Below are 20,764 nucleotides of genomic sequence, written 5' to 3'. Positions count from 1 at the left end.
ATACGGGAAAATTCAATAATAGTATTAAAATTTTAAAAATACATTAATTAAAAAAACACACTTCATTAAAATTAAAACTACATTACAACATCCTCATTAATGAGTTTGTCCCACATCGAAAGTGGAACATAAAACATTCAATGATGTCTCTATAAAAGAGAAACAACCAAGAATGAGTTTGTCCCACATCGAAAGTGGAACATAAAACATTCAAGGATGTCTCTATAAAAGAGAAACAACCAAGAATGATTTTGTCTCACATCGAAAGTGGAACATAAAACATTCAAGGATGTCTCTATAAAAGAGAAACAACCAAGAATGAGTTTGTCCCACATCGAAAGTGGAACATAAAACATTCAAGGATATCTCTATAAAAGAGAAACAACCAAGAATGAGTTTCATAAAAAAACATTAAATAAAAAAATTAAAAATTTCCGTTCGCCGATCGGGAGCCTGCAATAGCGGCCAGCCGATCGGCGAGCGCTCGGAAATCAGCGTGCGCTCGCCATTTTTCTCGCTGATTTGGAGCTCGCCGGCTGCAATAGTTCGGCGAGCGGACCGACGAGCGCCAAAAATCGGCGAGCCGGTGCGCTCGCCGCTATTGGAGATGCTCTAAAGACTACTAATATTCTCAATTTTGGATATCTTTTATTTTACTCATTCCTGTATATTGCTAACTATAACTAAATAATAGTCATTAGATATTTAAATTAAGGGTCTAGATCATTAGCCCCGTAATGTCAATACGATAACAAAAAACGTCAATAAGGGTATTAAGGTCAATTTACAACAAATTAGTTGTAACCAACTTTTGAAAAATATCACATAACTTTAAAGCACAAATAACTTTCTCGATTTAAATTATTTTTTCGCACAACATATATCAAATTAAAGATAATTTCATAAGGATTCTAACGAGGTCTCACTTGCATATGTTCTGATGTCAAAATTTGAAAAAAAAATCAAAAACTTTTAATTTTTTCGTACAACAACAAATGTTAACATGATATATAAAATATGTCAATATAATACATTTAGAATGTCAATATAAGCAATGTGTTAACATTCTCCGAGCATTGTGTTGATATTTTTAAAACACTATATTCACATTTTCATCAAAAACCCTAATTTGTTAGTTTTTTATCTTTTTCGATTTAATTAATAAAAACGAAAATTACATGTGGAAAATTATAGACCACAAGTTTTCTAAAATCCTATAATCTTAAATTAGTTGTAAATAGTAATTAAATGATAAGTTAGCAATTGGCCACCGACCTATATGTACCTAAATCACTTCATCATTCTCTGCCTAATACTATGGGAAATTTCTGCATAATACAGGGGGGGGAGAGAGAAAGATTTGGCCACTTCGATTATACAGAAAACAGAGTAGTACAATTGTACAAAGCATTGTTAAGCCAGAGATTATTACAAAACATTATTGTCTCGAGCAGTTAACATTACTAAAAGTTAAAACTTAAAATAAAAATGAATTTTCAAATTACAAATTTAAAAACAAAATTAGAGATATAAAGTGACATAATAAGGATATAAAGAGAGATAATTTCACAAGGGGTATAAAAAGATATAACGTCACCTAGAGAATATATGATATATCGCCTGCCCTCACCCCGGCATCTCGCTCTGCCGACCTACATCGGGACAATTTCTGGTGGAGGAACGTGGATCCCGCGGCCCAGGGGCAATTTTCATAACACTGGTCTCGAGCTAAGAAGGATTCCAACATAAGTTTTTATTTCACTTTCTGATAAACTGTACCAAGACATGTCTCCAAAGTGAGTGAAACGAACTACTAGAGTCTCTCTTTCAACCAACGGAAAGCGAAATACACAAGCAGTTGCAGGAACATGCAACAAAAACCTCCAACGCAACTATCTGCTCTCGTATTTTTTCAGCACAGTCGGTCTTGTCACAGGGTAAAAAAGGAATACCCACGAAGAAGTGGATGGAAGAGCTATTATGAAAGCTTGAGATATGCCTTTATGATTCCCATCATTTCGCTACCAGTAAATCGTCCGAGAATTCCTCTGGCTGCTGCTATCTCATTGAACTCGAAAACTTTGTCACCTTTAAAAGCCCGGCCCTGTTTCTCTTCTTGACTTCTGTCAGCATGTGCTAAATCCTCACCGGGTTCAACGGTTGGAAGAGGAAAAGGATCGAGAGGGATATTAGAAAGATGTGAATCTCCACCCACAGCACCAATGAAGTCTTTCAAACGACACAGTGTAAATGGGACTGGTTCGAAGCTGTGATCACCATATTCAACTGGAGTAGAATGGTCCCCAGTGACACAAATGTAATATTGGAACTCCCCTGCTGACTCTGCTTGCCAGAGGAGCTTAGTTAGTTGCCCTATAGCTTTATCAACAGCTTCTACGCCTTTGGCTTTGAATACACTTGCTTTATCATGACCAGCATCATCTATTGCCTGCAATTTTCACATGTTTGGAAATACTCAGAACACAACAGAACCAAACAATTCAGATATTTATATTCAAATTGAGCGGAGACGAGTAAGCAGAACTGAATCAGATAAATAAAGATTGAGATCCTAGCAGGAGCTCAAAGCAGCTGAAAAGTAACATACTTTCCGCACACAAATACTAAGTCTGCATAATGACATGTTTTCTTGTACGACATATGCAAGAAAAGTAGTACGAGCACAGTATCCCACTCCAGAAAACAAGTATAGAGCCACCCATGTATGCTAAGAACAATTATATCAGTGACAAACTGAATGGACATAAATTAGTAAAACGCGACCTTAATGTGAAGGAAACCGAAGTCATAGCCATCAGGCCTGCCGGGTTTATGTTCATCTTCCCCAGGCACAAAGACATTGGGGCTTGATTTAGAAGGAGCTGAGAGTGCTCTGTCTATTGCATCTGATTTTGAGGTTAGCAGGGTTCTGTAGTCTCCTGTTGCTCCTGAAGCTTCTAAAATATCAATACCAAGGGATAAACCCAAACCAGCAATAATCTTGGTAGGAGCAACCATACAAGGCCACAAACCGTGTATTTTTTCAAAAGGAGGGACCTGGATTTGTCATTTTTTGTTCAGAAGCAATTATCCAAAAATGGAATTTCCAATCAAACAAAAAGGCAGCCCATACTTTTTTTAATTTATTAAATGAGAGAGGTAGAAGCATATACCCAATTTATCAAAGATTACCTCAATTCGAATCCCACAACCTCGTAAAAGGACAACATTAGCTATATTCTTTCCTTCGGCAACTCTTCTAGCATTCACAGGATGCCCAACCAAAATGCGGGATATTTCTTTCGATAACTCGTTAATAACTGCAGCCGTATTCTTTGCTTCATCAGAATCATCAAGAGGTTGAGCTTGTAAAAGTAGGCGATTATCCTTCAATGGATCGGTCCCTGATATGTATCCACTTAATTTTGGGCCTTTAACAACCACCCCACACCTATGCTCCGTGGCATACCTATAAAGATGATAATGCACATTAGGTATACTCAATGAACAGTAGCATTAGCATATCATAGAACAAGCCTAACTGGTTAGAATTCACAGCTCAACTTAGATGCAATTCTTAACATTAGCTTAATACTATTCAACAAAGTGAGGGTGTTTTCTAAACATGTAAAATCCAGAACGACATGCACCTGACTCTAACTTCATATTGAGGAAAAGAAGGCAGCTTGAGTCTATCCAGTGCTGCACAAAGAACAGGTCCTTCTTCTTCAAAATGCCTGTCTGCCCTCCTGCTGGTAACTACTCCAGTACTTTCATCAAGAGTTGCAAAGTTGGTCTGAGAGAAAAAGATGAAGGGTGAAATGAGAATCAGCCATATTGTTTTTAATTATTAATTCAGAATAGTTAAGATTGTATCCAGTTGGTATAAGACAAACTATTGTGAAGATCAATAGGATGCAGCTATAAAATGCTGCTTATTATGAGATTGTGCATTCCTTTTGAGTTGAAGAAGAAAAGGTTTGAATATCTAAGGCACAATAATATTCTTTAACTGTAGTGTAAAGAAATTATGATAATTTTTCCAATCTAAAACTGCATCAACTAATAAGACCTTAAGCATAGTAACAGCGGAAAAGATGGTGCGTACTTTAAAAGCGATATCTCCAGGTGACATTGCCAAACCTGCACCCATGGACTCAAATGCACCACGGCCTCGGTAATAGATCATAGGATCATAGCCCAGCAGAGAGATATGTGCAGTGTCACTTCCACAACCTAAGCCTACTTCAACAGGGTCCATTAGACCGTTGATGCCAGCCGATGCAATTGCATCCAAATTAGGGACATTAGCAACTTGCAAGGGATTCTTATAACCAAATCTTGGCAGTGATACATCTCCCACCCCATCAACTAGAATAAAAGCAACCCTTCTCTTTGGCTCTTTTGAGTTAACCATTTCCTACAGCTATAACACTTATTTTTACCTATGCAAAAGGTTTTCTGCAATCAAGACACCCATGTCAATTTTAGTATAAACATCTTGATTTAAAATCTTGATCACAAATATGAAAAATAGAAACCGACGAAAAAACAAACATGATTAGAAACCTCCCAAGCAAAAGCAATACCACAAATAAATAAATCTATCGCCAAGCAAACATGTAGCAACTTATTGTTAAAAACTACAGAACTTCAGCCAAAGTCAGATGGAAGCAATGACATTCTTTCTTTTACATTGTTACGAACGAAATCCATCAATGAAGAAATTGTATCCAGCCTAAAAATACATTAGAAAAACAACCTCAATACATTGAAAAGAACAAGGAACAAATTGATCAATCACCATTATTGCAAATACCATTGAGCAATCTTAAAACTCAGAAACTGATAGTAGTATTTCACTAGTCTCAGGAAAAATGAGTTAGCGAAAATATGTTTGTTCAAAGTTCAAACCAATGATTAAAAACCGAACTGATAAGCAAACTGATGAAGCTATCGGTTCATGGTTTAACTGGTCTAACCACTTGTCGAGCCAAAATACTATAGCAAAAATATATCTATGCATGTAATTAATAAACATGAAATGATTAGACACTCAAACATCATTAAGTGTTCAATTAAATGCAGAAGCTAAAAACCATTCAAGCATTCCATCACACAGTAAACAAACATCAAATAATTAGAACCTTCAAAAATAAGCAATCAGATACAACACATTGCTTCTTGAATTCAGAAAAAAAAATATCACATTGAACAAAACACATTGCAAAGATTCAAACAAACATTAATCACAATTCACACATCAATAAGAAACTGAGAAAAAAAAAAGCTCACCAAAATAAGCTTCAATGTTTTTAAACGACAAAGTAACAATGTTTTCTATCTAAACCACATTGCCATAAACCACGAAAGAACTCATTTCGCAAAAGCAGTAGATTAATACAAGGAAATCCACATCTTCATCCAACCGTAAAAATCCCAACCTTCTTCTCATCTTTTTTCGCTACAAAATCTAAAAAAATGAGTTTTCTTTTATCCTTTTCTTCTTTTTTTTTTGCTTTAACGGGAATTAAAAATAAAAGAAAAACAAAAAAAATTGATGATAAAATAATATGCAAAGTAAACTAATCAGATTCCCAAAATGACAATATCTGAGAATTTAAACGGTTCAAAAGAGTAAAAAAAGAAAGTTAAAAAAAATGTACAAGGTATCAAAAGCGAATTCTTTTAGCTCTGATTCCATCCAAAAGAAATTAGGGCAGACAGGAAGAGAGACACGGTCGAGTCGAGATCGGACGGGGGGCAGGAGGGCGGCGGCGACGTGATCGGACGGCAACAAGGAGAGAGAGACAAGTAGAGGTGATGGAAGAAAGAGAGGTAGTGAAGTGAAGTGAAGTGAGCGTTGCGAAAACGTGGAACTATATTCTATGTATATGGTCGTAAATTTCAAAATAATTTTACGTGTTTCCAATTTTTTTGTTGATTTTACTTTTTTATCATATTAATTTTTTTTCTTTATAAATTTAATTTAAATAGTACTCTAATTTATAAAATTTTCATTCTTATTAAATATAATTAAATTTAATTGATAAAATTTTGTATGTTAAGTTTAGAGCATCCACAATGGGGCGCCCTAAGGCGCGCCACGTCAGCAGTTTTATCCTCCTACCCTCCCACCTGCAATGGGGCGCCCTAAGTAGCGCCCTATGCATTTTATTTTATTTGAATATTTAAATAATAAAAAATTGGGAAAAAACTTCATTTCATATATAAAAATTAATACATTACAATACGAATTAAAAAAATACGCAAACTCAACGACGGCGGTTACGGGCCCACACTTCTTCAATCATGTCGTTCATGAGTTGCGCATGGTCTTGTTGGTTGCGCATTGAGGCCTGTCTAGCTAGAATCTCGTCCAAGCCCGACGCCAATCCTCTAGCGGGGGGCTCGGTCACCTTGCTGGACGAGCTAGATGCACCGTCATCATCGTTCCACTCGGTGATGCTCCTACCTTCATGCTTGATTATCATGTTGTGTATGATAATGCACGCATACATGACGTCGGCGATGCTTTCCTTGAACCAGAGACGAGCCGGCCCTTTCACAATTGCCCACGATGCTTGGAGCACACCAAATGCCCGCTCGACATCCATCCGCGCCGCCTCCTGCTTTTGCGCAAATAAAACCCTCTGCTCACCCATTGGGCAGTTGATCGTCTTCAGAAAAACAGGCCACCGTGGGTATATGCCATCGGCCAAGTAGTACCCCATGTGGTATCGGCGCCTGTTGGCAGTGAACTCGATGGCCGGGCCGTTGCCGTTGCATTGCTCGGCGAAGAGGGTGGAGGAGTTGAGGACGTTGATGTCGTTGTTCAACCCGGCTACGCCGAAGTACGCATGCCAGATCCAAAGTCGATGGTCAGCGACGGCTTCGAGGATCAAAGTCGGGTGGTTGCCCTTGTATCCACTAGTGAATTGGCCTCTCCACGCCTTCGGACAATTCTTCCACTCCCAGTGCATACAGTCGATGCTCCCTAGCATCCCAGGAAAGTCGTGCGCCGTCTCGTGCATTTTCATCAGGCCCAGGCAATCAGCGGCAGTCGGCTTGCGCAAATATGTGTCGTCGTAGGCCTCCACAACTCCCCTACAAAATCTCTTCAAGCACTCCCGGCCCGTTGTCTCCCCGATGTGGAGGTACTCGTCGAAAATGTTCGTCATGGTGCCGTAGGCCAACTGACGGAGTGCAGCCGTGCTCTTTTGCAACGGTGTAAGGCCGGGTCTGCCGATGCCGTCTTCCCGATACGTGAAGTATTCATCACGTGACGACAACGTCCGAACAATGCTGAGAAATAGGTAACGCGGCATTCTAAACCGCCGGCGGAAAACAGTCGGTCCCCACCGTGGTTGATCGGTAAAATAGTCTTCAACTAGACGTTGGTGAGCTGCCGCGTGGTCGCGTCGGACACACGTCCGACGTCGAATATGCCTGCGGATCTGCTCCGCCGCCGCCGCCTCCTCGCGCTGCAGTTCGAGTAAGCATTCCGCCATGGCCTCTTAATCGGCTGCATCTAAGGCTGCCGAGGTCTCCGAGTGCGAACTACCCGACTCCGAGGAGCTAGAACTAGTGGTGTCATCGTCGTGGTTCATTTTGGTATGTGAGATAGGTAGAAATGTGAGAGAGGAGCGAAACGAGAGAGGCGAGATGTTCGTATGAACAAGTGAATGAGAACTGAGGTTTAAATAGAAAAAAAAAATCAAAAACGCGTGGCATCATCCGCCGATCCCCAATGGGGCACCCGATGATGCGGACGATAGCCTATCGTCAGCGCCCATCGTCCGCCGAGCCCACAATGGCGCGGACGATGGCGCGGACGATAGGCCATCGTCCGCGCTTCAACCGCGGACGATGCATCGGGCGTGGGCGTAGGGCGCGGACGATGGCGGGCACCCACAATAGGGCGGACGATGGCACGCATCGGGCGTGCCATCGGGCGTCCCATTGTGGATGCTCTTATAGTACGTCCTAATGGATCACCTCGTTCACTATATACTACATTTGCTAATACGCCACTGTAAAGTGGACATGTGGATTTATATTGAGGTTATATTGAAAATAGATTCTACCATAATTATGGGTTCCACATGTCGACTTTATAAGGTGTATTAGCAAATGTAGTATATAACGTAGGAGGTGATCCCTTCCGTACGTCCACTACCTCACTTCAATTATTAGAGCATCCTCATCCATGCTCTTAGGCAAGAGCATGAAAGTGGGCCGGGACCCACTTTTATTTATGTTTTACTCCATGCTCTTCCCCAAGAGCATAACACTCATATTCATGCTCTTTCGCAAGGACATGCTCAAGGGTCTCACCATTCTATTATTTAATTTAAATAAAAACATTTCCACAATATTAAAATGCATTAAAAATACCCAGAATACTATTACAAATTATAAAAAAAAATTAAAAAAGAACATAATTAAAATCCTAAAAATTAAAAATTACATAATTAAAGTCCTAAAAATTAAAAATTATATAATTAAAATCTTAAAAAATAAAAATTACATAATTAAAATCCTACAAATTAAAAATTACATAATTAAAAATACCCCCGTGGAAGACTAGTCCTCTGACCCTATCCCCAATATTTTTCGGAGACCCCGTATCATTGCCAAATGTGAATCAAATATTCGGGAGTCATCCGAGACCTATCAGCCAAATTGAGTTGAGCCAAAAGGGTCCACAACGAGTTGGTGGGGGGTTGAGGTGGCACAAAGGGAGCGGGAGCGGGAGCGGGGGCGGGGGCGGATGGAGTCTCGGTGCGACGGCGGTTGGCCGTCGCCTTCTTCATGCCTTGGGCCGGCGTTGGGAACTGCTCGTGCCGGCGTCGAGGCTACCCAAGTTAGCTCCGGCAAGCTGGCTAGCCACCTCGTCGGAGCCGCCGTCGGATAGGGATAACGACCTCGACCGTTTGCTGGAAGAGGATGACAAGCCTCCCCTATACTTCGGATTTCTATGCACCTGTTACCAAGCGTCGCAGTGCATGAATGGTTTGTAATGCATGGAATGGAATGGTAGGTTGACATGGTGTCCACCCGTATCGCCCATCGGTGGCATCTTGCTCGTCCACCGGATGGCCGGTAGCCACCCGGAATTTGAGAACCTTGGGTTTGAGGTAGGGCCAAGAATTCCGTATCCGGATGAGGGAATGGTGTTGGGTTGAACCATTCATGGTTCCATCCACGGGTGTCGGAGGGGTGATCGCCGATGCCAGACATTTTTTTTGCAAGAGTGAAAAGATTGAGAATTGATGAGAGAATTTAGATGAGAATTGTATAGTGTGGCGGGAAATTTTTTGTGTGGAAATGAGGGTATTTATAGATGAAAAATGTGAATTTTGGAGGAAAAATGAAAAATAAAGTAAAAGTGGAGAGAAAACGGATATAATTTATTGGGAAGTGGGAAAATATTTTTTTTTAATTTAAAAACAATTTTTAAATTATATTTATTTTAAAAAAAAATAGAAAAAGCCAACGGCATTGCCTTTGGCCAATAGAATGCTGTCATGTCGTCCTGCTCAGCGGCACGGACGTGCTCGATATATCAAGCAGCGTCGTGCCGTCGGTGCGAGCACAGTGGCGGACACGAGTGTGTCGCGCCGTCAGCACGGACGCCATCCGCCCCATCGAGCAGCGATGGGGATGCTCTTACACACTCCAACAATTTCTTAAAACTCGTACCCTAACTAAATTGCACTCCTAAACTGGGACGGATGGAGTAGAGTATGTAATAATTGAAGTGAGATAGTGAAAAGTGGGACCATTTTAACTTTTTGTATGTTTAGGATTTTGTTTTGTTTTATTTTTATGAAAGTAATGACATCTGAGTGTAAATTTCATCAACAATGAGGTTAAATTTTATGTCCAAATATGGTAAATTCTAAATAGGACTCTTAAATTGGGACGGACGGAAATGGCAAAACATGACTCTTAAACTGGGACGAAGGGAGTATTTTTTAGTTTTAAAATATTAATAGTATAAATTTTAAAATTAATTATATTACAAATTTAATTCAAATAGAATATAGAATAAATAAAGAAATTAAAAATTTAAAAGTAACATGTTTTAATAATGTAAGGAATAAATATTTTAGAAAAAAAAGTAAAAAATGAACTGAATCCATGAGACAATAAAGCATAAAATATAATTTTAATAATGAATTAAAATTTCATAAGTAATTTAAATCAAGTAGTATAACAGTTTAAATTACCTTTGTCCTATTACAAGTGGTTTTTTTAGTTGCGTACACCATAAGTGTGTCATTCATTTTATAGCAAAAAAGGAGTATATTTATTCTCTCATGTTAATTATTTCTGCACTTCTATAATTTATTTTATTTTCGATCAACGTAATTTACTAAATAATAGTACTATTTTAATTCTCCTGCTAAAAAGAAGTATTCTCACTTGTAGCGAACGGAGCTAAACCCTAATCCAAATTAGGGCTAGGAAAAAAATACCGAATTACCGAAATATCGGTCTTATCGTACCGAAAAAATACCAATAATTTGGAATAAGGTAACGGTATGAATTTTTATATACAGTAACATACCGAAATTCGGTATATACAGTAAAATATAATATAATTATATACTCCATATAATAGTATTTTATATATTTATAAATTATAAAATCTATTGTGAAATATAAATATAATTATATATATTTTTTAAATTGTTAAAAATAGTAGTAAATAATATTCTAAACGCAAATATTCTATTTTTATTGATGTTGAAAGTTAGGTATACCGAATTTTGGTATAATATATCGAAAATGAGTTACGGTATCGGTAGTGAAATTTGTCATACTGAAAATAAGGTATACTGAAGTTCGATAAATCGAAAATTTTGGTAACGTACAGGTATGCTTTTTTCTCATACTGAATTTTCGATAAAGTATGCGATGTGATGAGTTTTGGTTAGGTATATCGTATACGGTACCTACCCACTCCTAATCCAAACAAATAATCATTCCAGAATTTCAAAACTTGAAAATAGAAAACAAAATAAAAAAAAATAAAAACCAAATGAGAATATTACGGGGGAAAAACAATAAAAAATAAGGTATGATATATGTATTGAAATTTGGTATGATATCGGTTAGGGGTGAGCAAAAAAACCGGAAACCGAACCGAACCAAACCGAAATTTTGAAATTCGGTTATTTCAGTTTTTCGGTTCGGTTCGGTTCGGGCGAAGAAAAAAACCGAAAAACCGAAAAACCGAATTATATATATTCTATAAATTTAATATATTATATTATATATAATATATAGTATATTCTTTTAATAAATTCTACTATATTATATATATTATATGTATTATTAATTTTATATTATATATAAATATTCTATTAGTATATATAAAATAAAATAAATTACACACACATATATATATATTAATATTATATTTATTTTTTCGGATTTTTCGGTTTTGTTCGGGTTTTTCGGTTTTTTAAGTTCGGTTTTCAGTTTTTTGGTTTTTCGGTGTTTCGGGTTCGGTTCGGTTTGGATTTTGAACTAAATACGGTTTTTCGGTTTTGGTTCGGTTTTGATAAAAAACCGAACCGAAACCCTAATGCACACCCCTGATATCGGTATTGAAATTTGCCACACCGAAAATAAGGTATACCGAAAATTTTAGTAAGGTATTTTTTTTCATACTAAATTTTCGATAAAATATACGATATGCTGGTTTTGATTAGATATACTGTATGTGATACCTACCCACTCTTAATCCAAATTAACCAACATCTACAACACTAATCATTCCAGAATTTCAAAACTTAAAAATAGATAACAAAATAAAAAAAAAAATTGACCAACGAGAATTTTGGGAAATAAAAACAATCAACACAGCTCATATTCATTTGATTCATTCCGATAAGATTCTGTGAAAATAGATCCATTTAGTTAGGTATTTTGAAAGAGGCCCTTTTACTCATCACCATATCAGCCGCTTAATACCCTTATTTCCCGGTAAGTAATTTCCTTAACCACATATTCTCCTACGCTCACGGAGATAACATCCTCTTATATATCCAAACAGTTTGAAGTGCCCTTACTTACCAAAGAAGTAGCAAAATGCAAAACTGCATCTATCCATTCACACTTTAAGTGCCAACTTCCCCAAAGGAGATTAGCAACATTAGTTTCAAAAACTGCATTTTGTTAATCAATCAATTCCTTCCTTGTTCATGGCAAGCCGCTATAGAAGTATCCCAAAACTAGTAACCAAGTTTCATTATTGCCAGCGCCGCCTCAACTCGACGGCCTACATCAATCTGGATGACTCCAAGGAGCTCTTCTCTTCCGTGCCAACGTCGAAGCTGATAACAACCGCATTCACTCTTCATGTGGTGATGAATGAAGCCATGATCCATTTCGGGTCCAAAGTCATGAATTCGAGGCTAATGGACACCCCCGTCTCCAGAGAGGTTTTATTGGGCTCCATCGAGCACACACTCTTTCACCATTTCTGTGGGGGGAAAACCCTAAAAGAGGCCGACCGCGCTGCCCGGAAACTCTGGGAATCCGGCCTCCAATCCATGCTCGATTACGGCATGGAGCACGCCCACGACAACGCCTCCTGTGATCACAATGTGCACGAGATCATTCAGACCATTTCTTCAACACTTTTACTCCCCTCTTCTCCTGTAAGCAATTTCCACATTTCTTATTTATTTTCTCATTTTTGGATCATGATCAATATATAAATCAATGTATATCACAGGTGAGCTCGGTTGTGGTGAAGATGACGGCGATTTTCCGTCCTCAATTGCTTAAGAGAGTGAGTGATCTATTGAGATGGGAATTCAAGGATAATTCCTTGCATCTCCCATGGAAGCTCCAAAGCTTCCCTCTTCTCTCAAATTCAAGCGCTCTGTACCACACACCACATATGCCGGAAGCCCTAACCCTAGACGAAGAGCGGGATCTGGAGCTAGGGATTCTGAGGTTGATGAAGATATGCGAGAGCAGCTTAGAGGCCAATGTACCTCTACTGATCGACGCAGAGGATACCGCCATCCAGCCTGCGATCGACTACTTCACATTCCACGCGGCTACAATGTACCACATAGGCAACACACCGTTGATCTTCAACACCATCCAAGCCTACCTTAAGGATTCCAATGAGAGGCTCGTCATGGCCAAGATAGCTGCAGATAAAGCTGGAGTCCCGCTAGGGATTAAACTCGTGAGAGGTGCATACATGTCCACTGAGAGACAGCTTGCCTTGTGTCTCGGGGCCAACTCACCCATTCATGGCTCTATTCAGGATACTCACGCCTGCTACAATTCCTGTGCTGCTTTTATGCTAGAGGAGATAGCCAACGGCCCCGGCTCCCTCATCCTCGCCACCCATAATATCGAATCAGGTACTTGTTTTGTCTTATCTATCTTCCCTGCCAAACGGCCCCTAAGAGTATTACTTATAACGCAGGGAAACTGGCAGCTGCTAAAGTTTTTAGTATGGGAACGAAAAATTACATTGAGAATCTGCATTTTGCACAGCTATATGGGATGGCGGAGGCGTTTTCTTTCGGGTTAAGGAATGCGGGTTTCAAAGTGAGCAAATATTTGCCGTATGGGCCGGTGGAGCACATCGTTCCCTATCTTCTCCGACGGGCTGAGGAGAATCGGGGATTTGTTTCCACTGCAGCATTAGACAGACAACTAATGAGGTGAACAAACTATACACATTGTATCACTTCAGATTATTGTCATTAATTAAGATATAATATTGATAGATGTAGCTTTTATGGTTTTATGCAGGAAGGAGTTGCTGAGGAGATTAACCACTTTGGAGAAATAGAAGATAGATTGGTAGAGATTGACAAGCAGGTTAAATAGTGGAACTGTACATTCGCCTAAACCAGCTAGGACCTTTTGGATTCAATAAATGTACAAAACTTTCTTGTAAATTATTGGACTACGATGAGTGACCTAGTTTTCAAGATTTTTTTGTATATCTTTTCTTGCTACTTTTCAAGATTTCATTTTATTAATGCAATGACATTTCATACCCTTTATTTTTTTTATCAATGAATTTTTAGCTGCATATATGAGATGTAAATTTGGATGCATCCAAAAGATTGTTTGGACTTTGGAGGACTCACTTTCTATTATACTACTGTAAGAGCATCTCCAATGCCGGCGTCAAAATCGCGACGCCGATTTTTCGCCGACGCCGGTTCTGACGCCGAACCATTGGAACCGGCGTCGGCGAAATCGGCGTCAAAATCGGCGTGGCCATGCCGATTCGCGCGATGACGCCGGTTCCGACGCCGATCCTCACGGCGCCATTGTGGGTCCCGGATCGGCGTCAAACCGGCGTCAGATTTTATTTTATTTTTTTTCTTTTGAAAACACTATATATACGCGCTTTGAACGTCATTTTCATTCGCACCACTTGTTTTAACGAGTACTCTCTCTCTATCTTACATTATGTACAAGATCAATTTAAGAAATGAGTAATGCCGGTGGTAGTGGTGGGGATGCGGATGAGTACGAGCGTATGCTGAACGAAGAGCTAGATGCCTATACGAGCCGTGAGGTTGATCGATGGATGCAGAGTTATATGCAGCCGGCGGCACCTCGCCCACGACCAGATGTATTTTTATGTAAATTTATGTAATTTTTTTAAATGTAATTTTTTTAAATTATTGTACTTTTTGAAATTTTAATAGTATTATTCAATTTAAATGTATTTGTCTCATAAATTAAATTTCGTATGTTGATACGATTGTAAATTAAATTATATAATTGTTATTAGTGATGTGGATATGTAGTGTGAAGGCTATGTGAGGGTTATTTGATGTCCAGTTGATGTGGCAAGCTGATGTGGCAGGAGAATTGTAGTGCTGATGATGTGGCAGTGTGAAGGCTATGTGAGGGCTATTTAACGTCCAGTCTTACTGGAGATGCTCTAATGTTACATAATTAAAAACATCGATAAATAAAACCATTAATAAGTTTATTTTTGTGATAAGTCAGTAGTATTTTCTCATGATACCAATTATCAAGTAAATAAGTGGAGTAGTAAATATTAATTTATACTATATACTTTCTTCGTCCACAAAGAATATGCACTTTGAGTTCGGCACTGGTTTTAATGCAAATTGTTAAAGTAAGATAGAGATAATTAAAGTATTGTTAGTAGAGAATGAGTCACACCTCATTAGAGAAAAAATAATGATCAAAATTGGAAAGTGAATATTCTTGTAAGACGGAAAAAAAGGAAAAAGTGTATATTCTTGTGGAACGGAGGGAGTAGTATTGTTTGTTTAATCTGAGTCTGACATATCTCCTCTTTATATCGAACTGATCATTTTTGCTTTATGTATGTATGCTTTGATATGTATTTTAAGTATGAGATTATTAGATAAGTTTGAAATTTTAATATATAAGTTGTTAGGGGTGTGTATATTGCTAACTCACCCCTAAATTGCTAACTACAACTAAAAAATAGACATTGGATTATGAAATTAAGGTACAAGATCATCCCTCATCCATCCATGAGTATCAATATAATACACAAAAAATGTCAGTTAGGGATATTAATGTCAATTGACCAAAAGTTAGTTATAACCAATTTTTAAAAAATATCCAAAAACTTTAAATGATTATAATTATCTCAAATTAAATTATTTTTTTACACAATTTATATCAAATTAAAGATAATTTTATAAGGATTCTAACGAGATTTCACCTGCATATGTTTCGATGTCAAAATTTGAAAAAAAAATCTCTAATTTTCGTATTTTTTAAAAGCAGCTTAATGTCAATGTAGCTATCATAATATGTCAATATAATACATATACAATGTCAATGCTAAATTGTGTTGACATATTCAATGAATAATATTTATATGTTTAATACACTATATTGACATTTTGATTCAAAACCCTAATTTTGATAGTTTTCTTATCTTTTTAAATTTAAATAATAATAAAACGAAATTACACCTTGCGATTTATAGACCACTAGATCTCTACAATTCTTATGGTTCTAAATTAGTTGTAGTTAGCAATTAAAGGTTGAGTTAGCAATTGATCACTCCCCCAAGTTGTTATTTATAAGTATTTATTATATCATCTAAAGGGGGAGTGTTATGTTGCTAACTCAATACTTAATTGTTAACTACAATTAAATAATATCCATTAGATATTCAAATCAAGGGTCTAGATCATCAACTCCGAAATGTCAATACGATAAAAAAAACGCCAATAAGGGTATTAAGGTCAGTTTACAACAAATTAGTTGTAACTAACTTTTGAAAAATATCTCATAACTTTAAAACGCATATAACTTTCTCTATTTAAATTATTTTTTCACACAACATATATCAAATTAAAGATAATTTCATAAGGATTCTAACGATATCTCACTTGCATATGTTCCGATGTCAAAATTTGAAATTGTTTTCGAAAGTTTTCATAAATTTCGTTATCAGCTTTATATCAATACACGACACATAATATGTCAATACAATGCTCGTACAATGTCAATATGAAATTGTATTGACACTGTCATGTTTATGTTGATGGATTTCATATACTGTATTGACATTGTGTTTCTAAACCCTAAATTTGATAGTTGTTATTATATTTTTAATATTAAAAACTGAAAAATAAAATTACCCATGATAAATTATAGACCATAAGATTTCTAAAATCATATGGTCTTAAATTAATTATAGTTAGCAATTAAATGATGAGTTAACAATTGATCACTATCCTCGTATAAAGTAGCTATGCTTTTCTTGAACTGAAATATTTCATTACAGAAACAATGAAGAGGTCTATTATTATCGAAAGCTCGTTTTGAATTTCGCAAATGTACGTGAAAATGGACTGACGATTTCAAGTCCAATAGCCATCAATAATTTCGCTATATGGATTTCTAATAAAAAAAAATTGCTTTGTAGAGGTAAAGCAGGTACAAACAATGCTTTTCAGAGCGAACCTACATCTCTCTCAAGAACACGACTCGACCTTGAATCTACAAAAGATGAGCAAAAACTTGAGATCCAAACACCGTCTCGGAAAAGCAGTGAACGACGGTGGGAGATTCGACTCTCATCCAGGGCCGAGTAAGCAAGTTAGTAGGGGCGGAATTTCCTTGCAGCTCGCATCTGTTGTATCCGCTTTTTATCCTGCTCAAATTTGCTTTGCAGCATCATGATCTCTGCATTCACAACCCACACACATTTCAGTAAGAGAAAGCGAGCAGCATCACATAATTCTCAAAACTTTGCAAGTCAATTATTTTACTCAAGACTATTAACGTGTAAAAAGGGTGGTGTATTTTTTAATATAGCGGGGCAGCGCCTAAAACAACATCGACACGAGGAATTATATGACAAGTTAAAATCAACTTTGGAAAATTTAACATTGCACATGTGATGAGAAGCATTTCAGATAATGAAAGCAGAAATGGACTCTGATGCTCGCAAAAATCAAACTATCATAAACATAATCCTTTCACCAACTTTATAAAACAAATAGTAAAACAAATTAAATGTACGGGTTATTTAACATAGGATGCATTACCCTATGAAAATTAGCACAAGAGATTTTGAAGAATGTACCATTTCTATGTGCTTCCCTTCTGTTGAACTGGTAGAAATCTAGGCCAACTTCCTTCTTTTTCTTCTTTCCCATCTTGTCCAGGACAGCAGCTTGGGCCACAGAACCAACAGCAATTCCACTTTCAGCTTCAGTACTCTTCTTACGACCTTTCTGATGCACAACAACAGTCCATCCACCTTCTGCAGCTTGGGCCAGCCGCTCTGCTTTAGCCTGCATGAATCAAAATGTTAACAGAAGTTTGATGCAGAAGAAAGCAGATCATAGAGGCCGTAATACAAATGAATGAGAAAGAGCACCATATACTAATTTATATAAAAAAATATACTGTATCGGTCCTTTACAAGAACAAAACCCAGCCCTGCAACAAGTATATCTTGTTTAGCCAAAGATTTCAGCACACTATCAGCAATAATGTCACAGTGCTACCTTTCATCATATGTTGTAAATGAGAGAGATTACGCTATGCTGCAGAATAAAACCATTACCTGCCCCTCTCTTGCCTCATGAGCCATTATGAAGTCATCAATCCTCTCTTGCAAAACCTCCAGCCCAGGTCTACTCTGGTGATAGTGTGTGATCCATTCTGAACAAACAGTTACTGATGTTGAAAATGGAACAATTATGAAAATTATAATCCCATTTAGGCTAGAACTCGAATATGCATTGTCGTAGAGACAGAGAGAGTTCTGTGTGACCATTTCTCTTCACTCAACCAAGTTAAAGCATGCCCGCTTGGTGTTAATTTATGACCAAAAAATAAATAAATTACACAATAACAAACTATATACTACTATTATTTAAACAGGCTAAATCAACCAACATATTTCAACAGGTTGAAATAGAGGACACATCAACATCAACCCACAGATCTCAAATAGATGAATAGATATTACATTCAATAAGCTTCATTTTGTTAATCATACAAACGTATGATGATAAAAGTAACATAACCAAAATGAGATTCTAATTTGCCCTATACCCTAGCTAACATGTGTAAAGGTATTTGTCACCACATGTATGAAGAGGAAAAAGGAAATAGCATCATTATTGGAAGTTCCATATAAACCCCGTGCATCTAGAATGATCATGTTTCCTAAATCTGTATGCAATATCATGTGTATGATGAGGAAAAAGGAAATAGTATCACTATTGGAAGTTCTACATAAACCCCTGTCCATCTAGAATGACCATGTTTCATGAATCTATACACAACAACAGAAATTTGCAAAAGATCATTCCACATAAAAAGAAACTTTTTAATATAAGATCATACCTTTCATTCCTTTCGAGTAATCTTCATCCCCAGAAGACATCTGATAAACTTCATCTTCTACGTTTTCTTCTCTTGTTTCCAGCAAATTGTCAGAGGGTATATGATTTGACACTAGCTGCCTTTTCTTTTTCTTTCTTTCAGGATGTTTTGACTTACCTACAGCAAAAGGATTCAGTTATCTAAAACATAAAAGGAAGCAAAGATAACTGAAATTTGCAGCAAAGCATGAACTTTTTTTTATACCTTTTTTGGTGTTCCTTGCGGCATCACCCTCGCTAATTCTTCCAGAAATTGAAAATTGTTCTCCAGGTATAGAATCTGCCATCCAATAACTGTTAAGAAGTACTAATATAATCCAGAATCCAAGCACTATCTAAATAAGTCTCAACAAATTACAACCTCTTATAATTGAGGTGATGAGATACTCAGCTTAGTCTCATTCTCATATTAAATTTTTTTGTCCAGTTCCATTTTCACACATCATCACACACCAACAGGCAACACGATACTCAGACATCAGTTTCCATTCATTGACTATCGAATGACTTACGTCCTTTTGAAGAAGGCTATAGACCAAAGGCATAACAAACAGGGTCAAGGTGAAAATTACTGCTAGAGCACAGCATCACAGATAGAATACATGATTGCAATACTTAAAAAGTTGAGATATAAAGCAATGAGAATTTTATCATTCATTCTTCATTTTTCTTACCATTACACTCTTCAGATGCATCTTTTTTGTCATTGGATTCATCAAAGTGGCTGATACTCTCAACATTCTTCCTCTTCTTTTTACTTTGTTTTAGCAAATTTTCCTTACTTGGTTTATTAGGAATTGTATCTTCAATTTCGTTGGTAAGGCTGGGAACAATGCTCTCAGCATCTCTTCTGGCTGGCCGGCTCTTCTTTCTTTTTTTATCACTCAATTTCTGACTCTTTTTCTTTCCTGCGGGCGTTGCATCTGCCAATACCAAATCTCAGTGACTCCTCTCCCATCACGAGTATGATCAATTGAAGCAGTTAGATTACCTTTCACCGGGCGAGTTTCAACCATCTCAGCAACAACTTTGACGTCAGTTGAAGCTTTCTTTACCTTCATCTTCATCTTCTTCTTCTTCTTCTTCTTCTTCTTCTTCTTCTTGTCGTTATTGTCCCAGCTCCACAAATACTTTCCCCTAAATGATGAAACACGGGTTCAGGAAAGGGAAACATCAAATTCTTCTAAGGTAGAAAACCAAATTCAATATTTTTACAATCACAGAGCAAAATCGTTACAAAATAAGATTTTCAAGGGTTCATGATTCATACTCACGCGAGCCGCACAGCGGAGTCAATTATCGGCGCCGCCGCAAATTGAGTGAATCAGATATTATATGTCTGCGCCTCCGACCGACTGTGGAGCGTTGATTTTAATAGGGTTTAAGGTTGTTTTGCGAGGTTTAAGAGCAACGTTTACTTTACTGTTTTCCATTAACACATGACCCCACATCAATTGTTTCAACAATTGTTTGACGCAGTAGATATCGCCCATTCATTATACTACTCCCTCAGGTTAGCCATTAAATGTCTTATAGGAGTATTTAACTGCTCCCGTTTTAAAAAATTGTTTAAATTTATAAAATAAAGTGAATAAAAAAGTTGATGGAATATGAAATCTACTTTTATATATTAATTTTATAATAAAATAAGAGTAGAATGAGTTAGTGGAATGTATGACTCAAAATAGAAAGCTTAAATTGGTGTGAAGGAGAATCGAGCCAAATCAAGTGCACCGTGCACTACTTCCATAATTTATTACATCTATAGTATCAATTCCGTCCATGAAATATTGTTCAAGTTTGACTCGACACAAGTTTTAAGAAAAATAAGTTGAAAA

The 20,764-nt window shown here is 37.2% G+C and overlaps 3 protein-coding genes across 7 annotated transcripts; 1 reads left to right on the top strand and 2 right to left on the bottom strand.

Annotated features, from left to right (window-relative positions):
- Nucleotides 1-1,373: 1,373 nt before the first annotated feature.
- On the bottom strand, nucleotides 1,374-5,851 carry LOC121802416 (probable 2,3-bisphosphoglycerate-independent phosphoglycerate mutase). 2 transcript variants are annotated; one of them, XM_042202087.1, is made up of 6 exons: nucleotides 5,667-5,851; nucleotides 4,109-4,461; nucleotides 3,651-3,796; nucleotides 3,193-3,469; nucleotides 2,785-3,057; nucleotides 1,374-2,449 (listed from the first exon to the last, which is right to left on the bottom strand). In XM_042202087.1, the coding sequence occupies exons 2-6, from the start codon at nucleotides 4,415-4,417 to the stop codon at nucleotides 1,979-1,981; spliced, it is 1,476 nt and encodes a 491-aa protein (XP_042058021.1). In that variant the 5' UTR covers nucleotides 4,418-4,461; nucleotides 5,667-5,851; the 3' UTR covers nucleotides 1,374-1,978. The 2 variants fall into 2 exon arrangements, with proteins under 2 accessions (XP_042058021.1, XP_042058022.1); XM_042202088.1 differs by having other exon boundaries at nucleotides 4,109-5,851.
- Nucleotides 5,852-12,112: 6,261 nt separating this feature from the next.
- Nucleotides 12,113-14,040, top strand: LOC121803261 (proline dehydrogenase 2, mitochondrial-like). Of its 2 annotated transcripts, none has more exons than XR_006050946.1 (4): nucleotides 12,113-12,677; nucleotides 12,755-13,400; nucleotides 13,537-13,706; nucleotides 13,798-14,040. XR_006050946.1 is itself a non-coding variant. In XM_042202945.1 (4 exons), the coding sequence occupies exons 1-4, from the start codon at nucleotides 12,219-12,221 to the stop codon at nucleotides 13,835-13,837; spliced, it is 1,386 nt and encodes a 461-aa protein (XP_042058879.1). In that variant the 5' UTR covers nucleotides 12,113-12,218; the 3' UTR covers nucleotides 13,838-14,040. The 2 variants fall into 2 exon arrangements, 1 of the variants encoding a protein (XP_042058879.1); XM_042202945.1 differs by having other exon boundaries at nucleotides 13,466-13,706.
- A 2,746-nt stretch (nucleotides 14,041-16,786) lies between these two features.
- LOC121802405 lies at nucleotides 16,787-20,349 on the bottom strand. Of its 3 annotated transcripts, none has more exons than XM_042202076.1 (8): nucleotides 20,197-20,349; nucleotides 19,918-20,063; nucleotides 19,601-19,849; nucleotides 19,132-19,206; nucleotides 18,889-19,044; nucleotides 18,101-18,213; nucleotides 17,615-17,825; nucleotides 16,787-17,211 (listed from the first exon to the last, which is right to left on the bottom strand). In XM_042202076.1, exons 2-8 carry the CDS (start codon nucleotides 19,991-19,993, stop codon nucleotides 17,126-17,128), a joined length of 966 nt encoding a protein of 321 aa, XP_042058010.1. In that variant the 5' UTR covers nucleotides 19,994-20,063; nucleotides 20,197-20,349; the 3' UTR covers nucleotides 16,787-17,125. The 3 variants fall into 3 exon arrangements, with proteins under 3 accessions (XP_042058010.1, XP_042058012.1, XP_042058011.1); XM_042202078.1 differs by having other exon boundaries at nucleotides 18,101-18,198; XM_042202077.1 differs by having other exon boundaries at nucleotides 20,201-20,339.
- Between the last annotated feature and the right edge of the window lie 415 nt (nucleotides 20,350-20,764).

The sequence above is a fragment of the Salvia splendens genome, chromosome 5 (genome assembly GCF_004379255.2).
Source record: "Salvia splendens isolate huo1 chromosome 5, SspV2, whole genome shotgun sequence".
In the NCBI taxonomy this organism is placed as follows: Eukaryota; Viridiplantae; Streptophyta; class Magnoliopsida; order Lamiales; family Lamiaceae; genus Salvia; species Salvia splendens.
This window is presented reverse-complemented; position numbering and strand designations above follow the sequence as displayed.

Bases quoted from the DNA above. Each gene is read 5' to 3' on its own strand.
- LOC121802416 (XM_042202088.1), bottom strand. From the start codon at position 4,417: ATGGTTAACTCAAAAGAGCCAAAGAGAAGGGTTGCTTTTATTCTAGTT. The intron at 3,058-3,192 runs GTAATCTTTGAT...TGACAAATCCAG, and splicing joins GTTGTGGGATTCGAATTGAG to GTCCCTCCTTTTGAAAAAAT. The intron at 2,450-2,784 runs GTCGCGTTTTAC...TGAAAATTGCAG, and splicing joins TCGGTTTCCTTCACATTAAG to GCAATAGATGATGCTGGTCA.
- LOC121802405 (XM_042202076.1), bottom strand. From the start codon at position 19,993: ATGAAGATGAAGGTAAAGAAAGCTTCAACTGACGTCAAAGTTGTTGCT. The intron at 19,850-19,917 runs GTAATCTAACTG...TGGTATTGGCAG, and splicing joins TGAAACTCGCCCGGTGAAAG to ATGCAACGCCCGCAGGAAAG. The intron at 17,212-17,614 runs GTACATTCTTCA...TTGTGAATGCAG, and splicing joins AAGGGAAGCACATAGAAATG to AGATCATGATGCTGCAAAGC.
- LOC121803261 (XM_042202945.1), top strand. From the start codon at position 12,219: ATGGCAAGCCGCTATAGAAGTATCCCAAAACTAGTAACCAAGTTTCAT. The intron at 12,678-12,754 runs GTAAGCAATTTC...TGTATATCACAG, and splicing joins TTTTACTCCCCTCTTCTCCT to GTGAGCTCGGTTGTGGTGAA. The intron at 13,401-13,465 runs GTACTTGTTTTG...CTTATAACGCAG, and splicing joins CACCCATAATATCGAATCAG to GGAAACTGGCAGCTGCTAAA.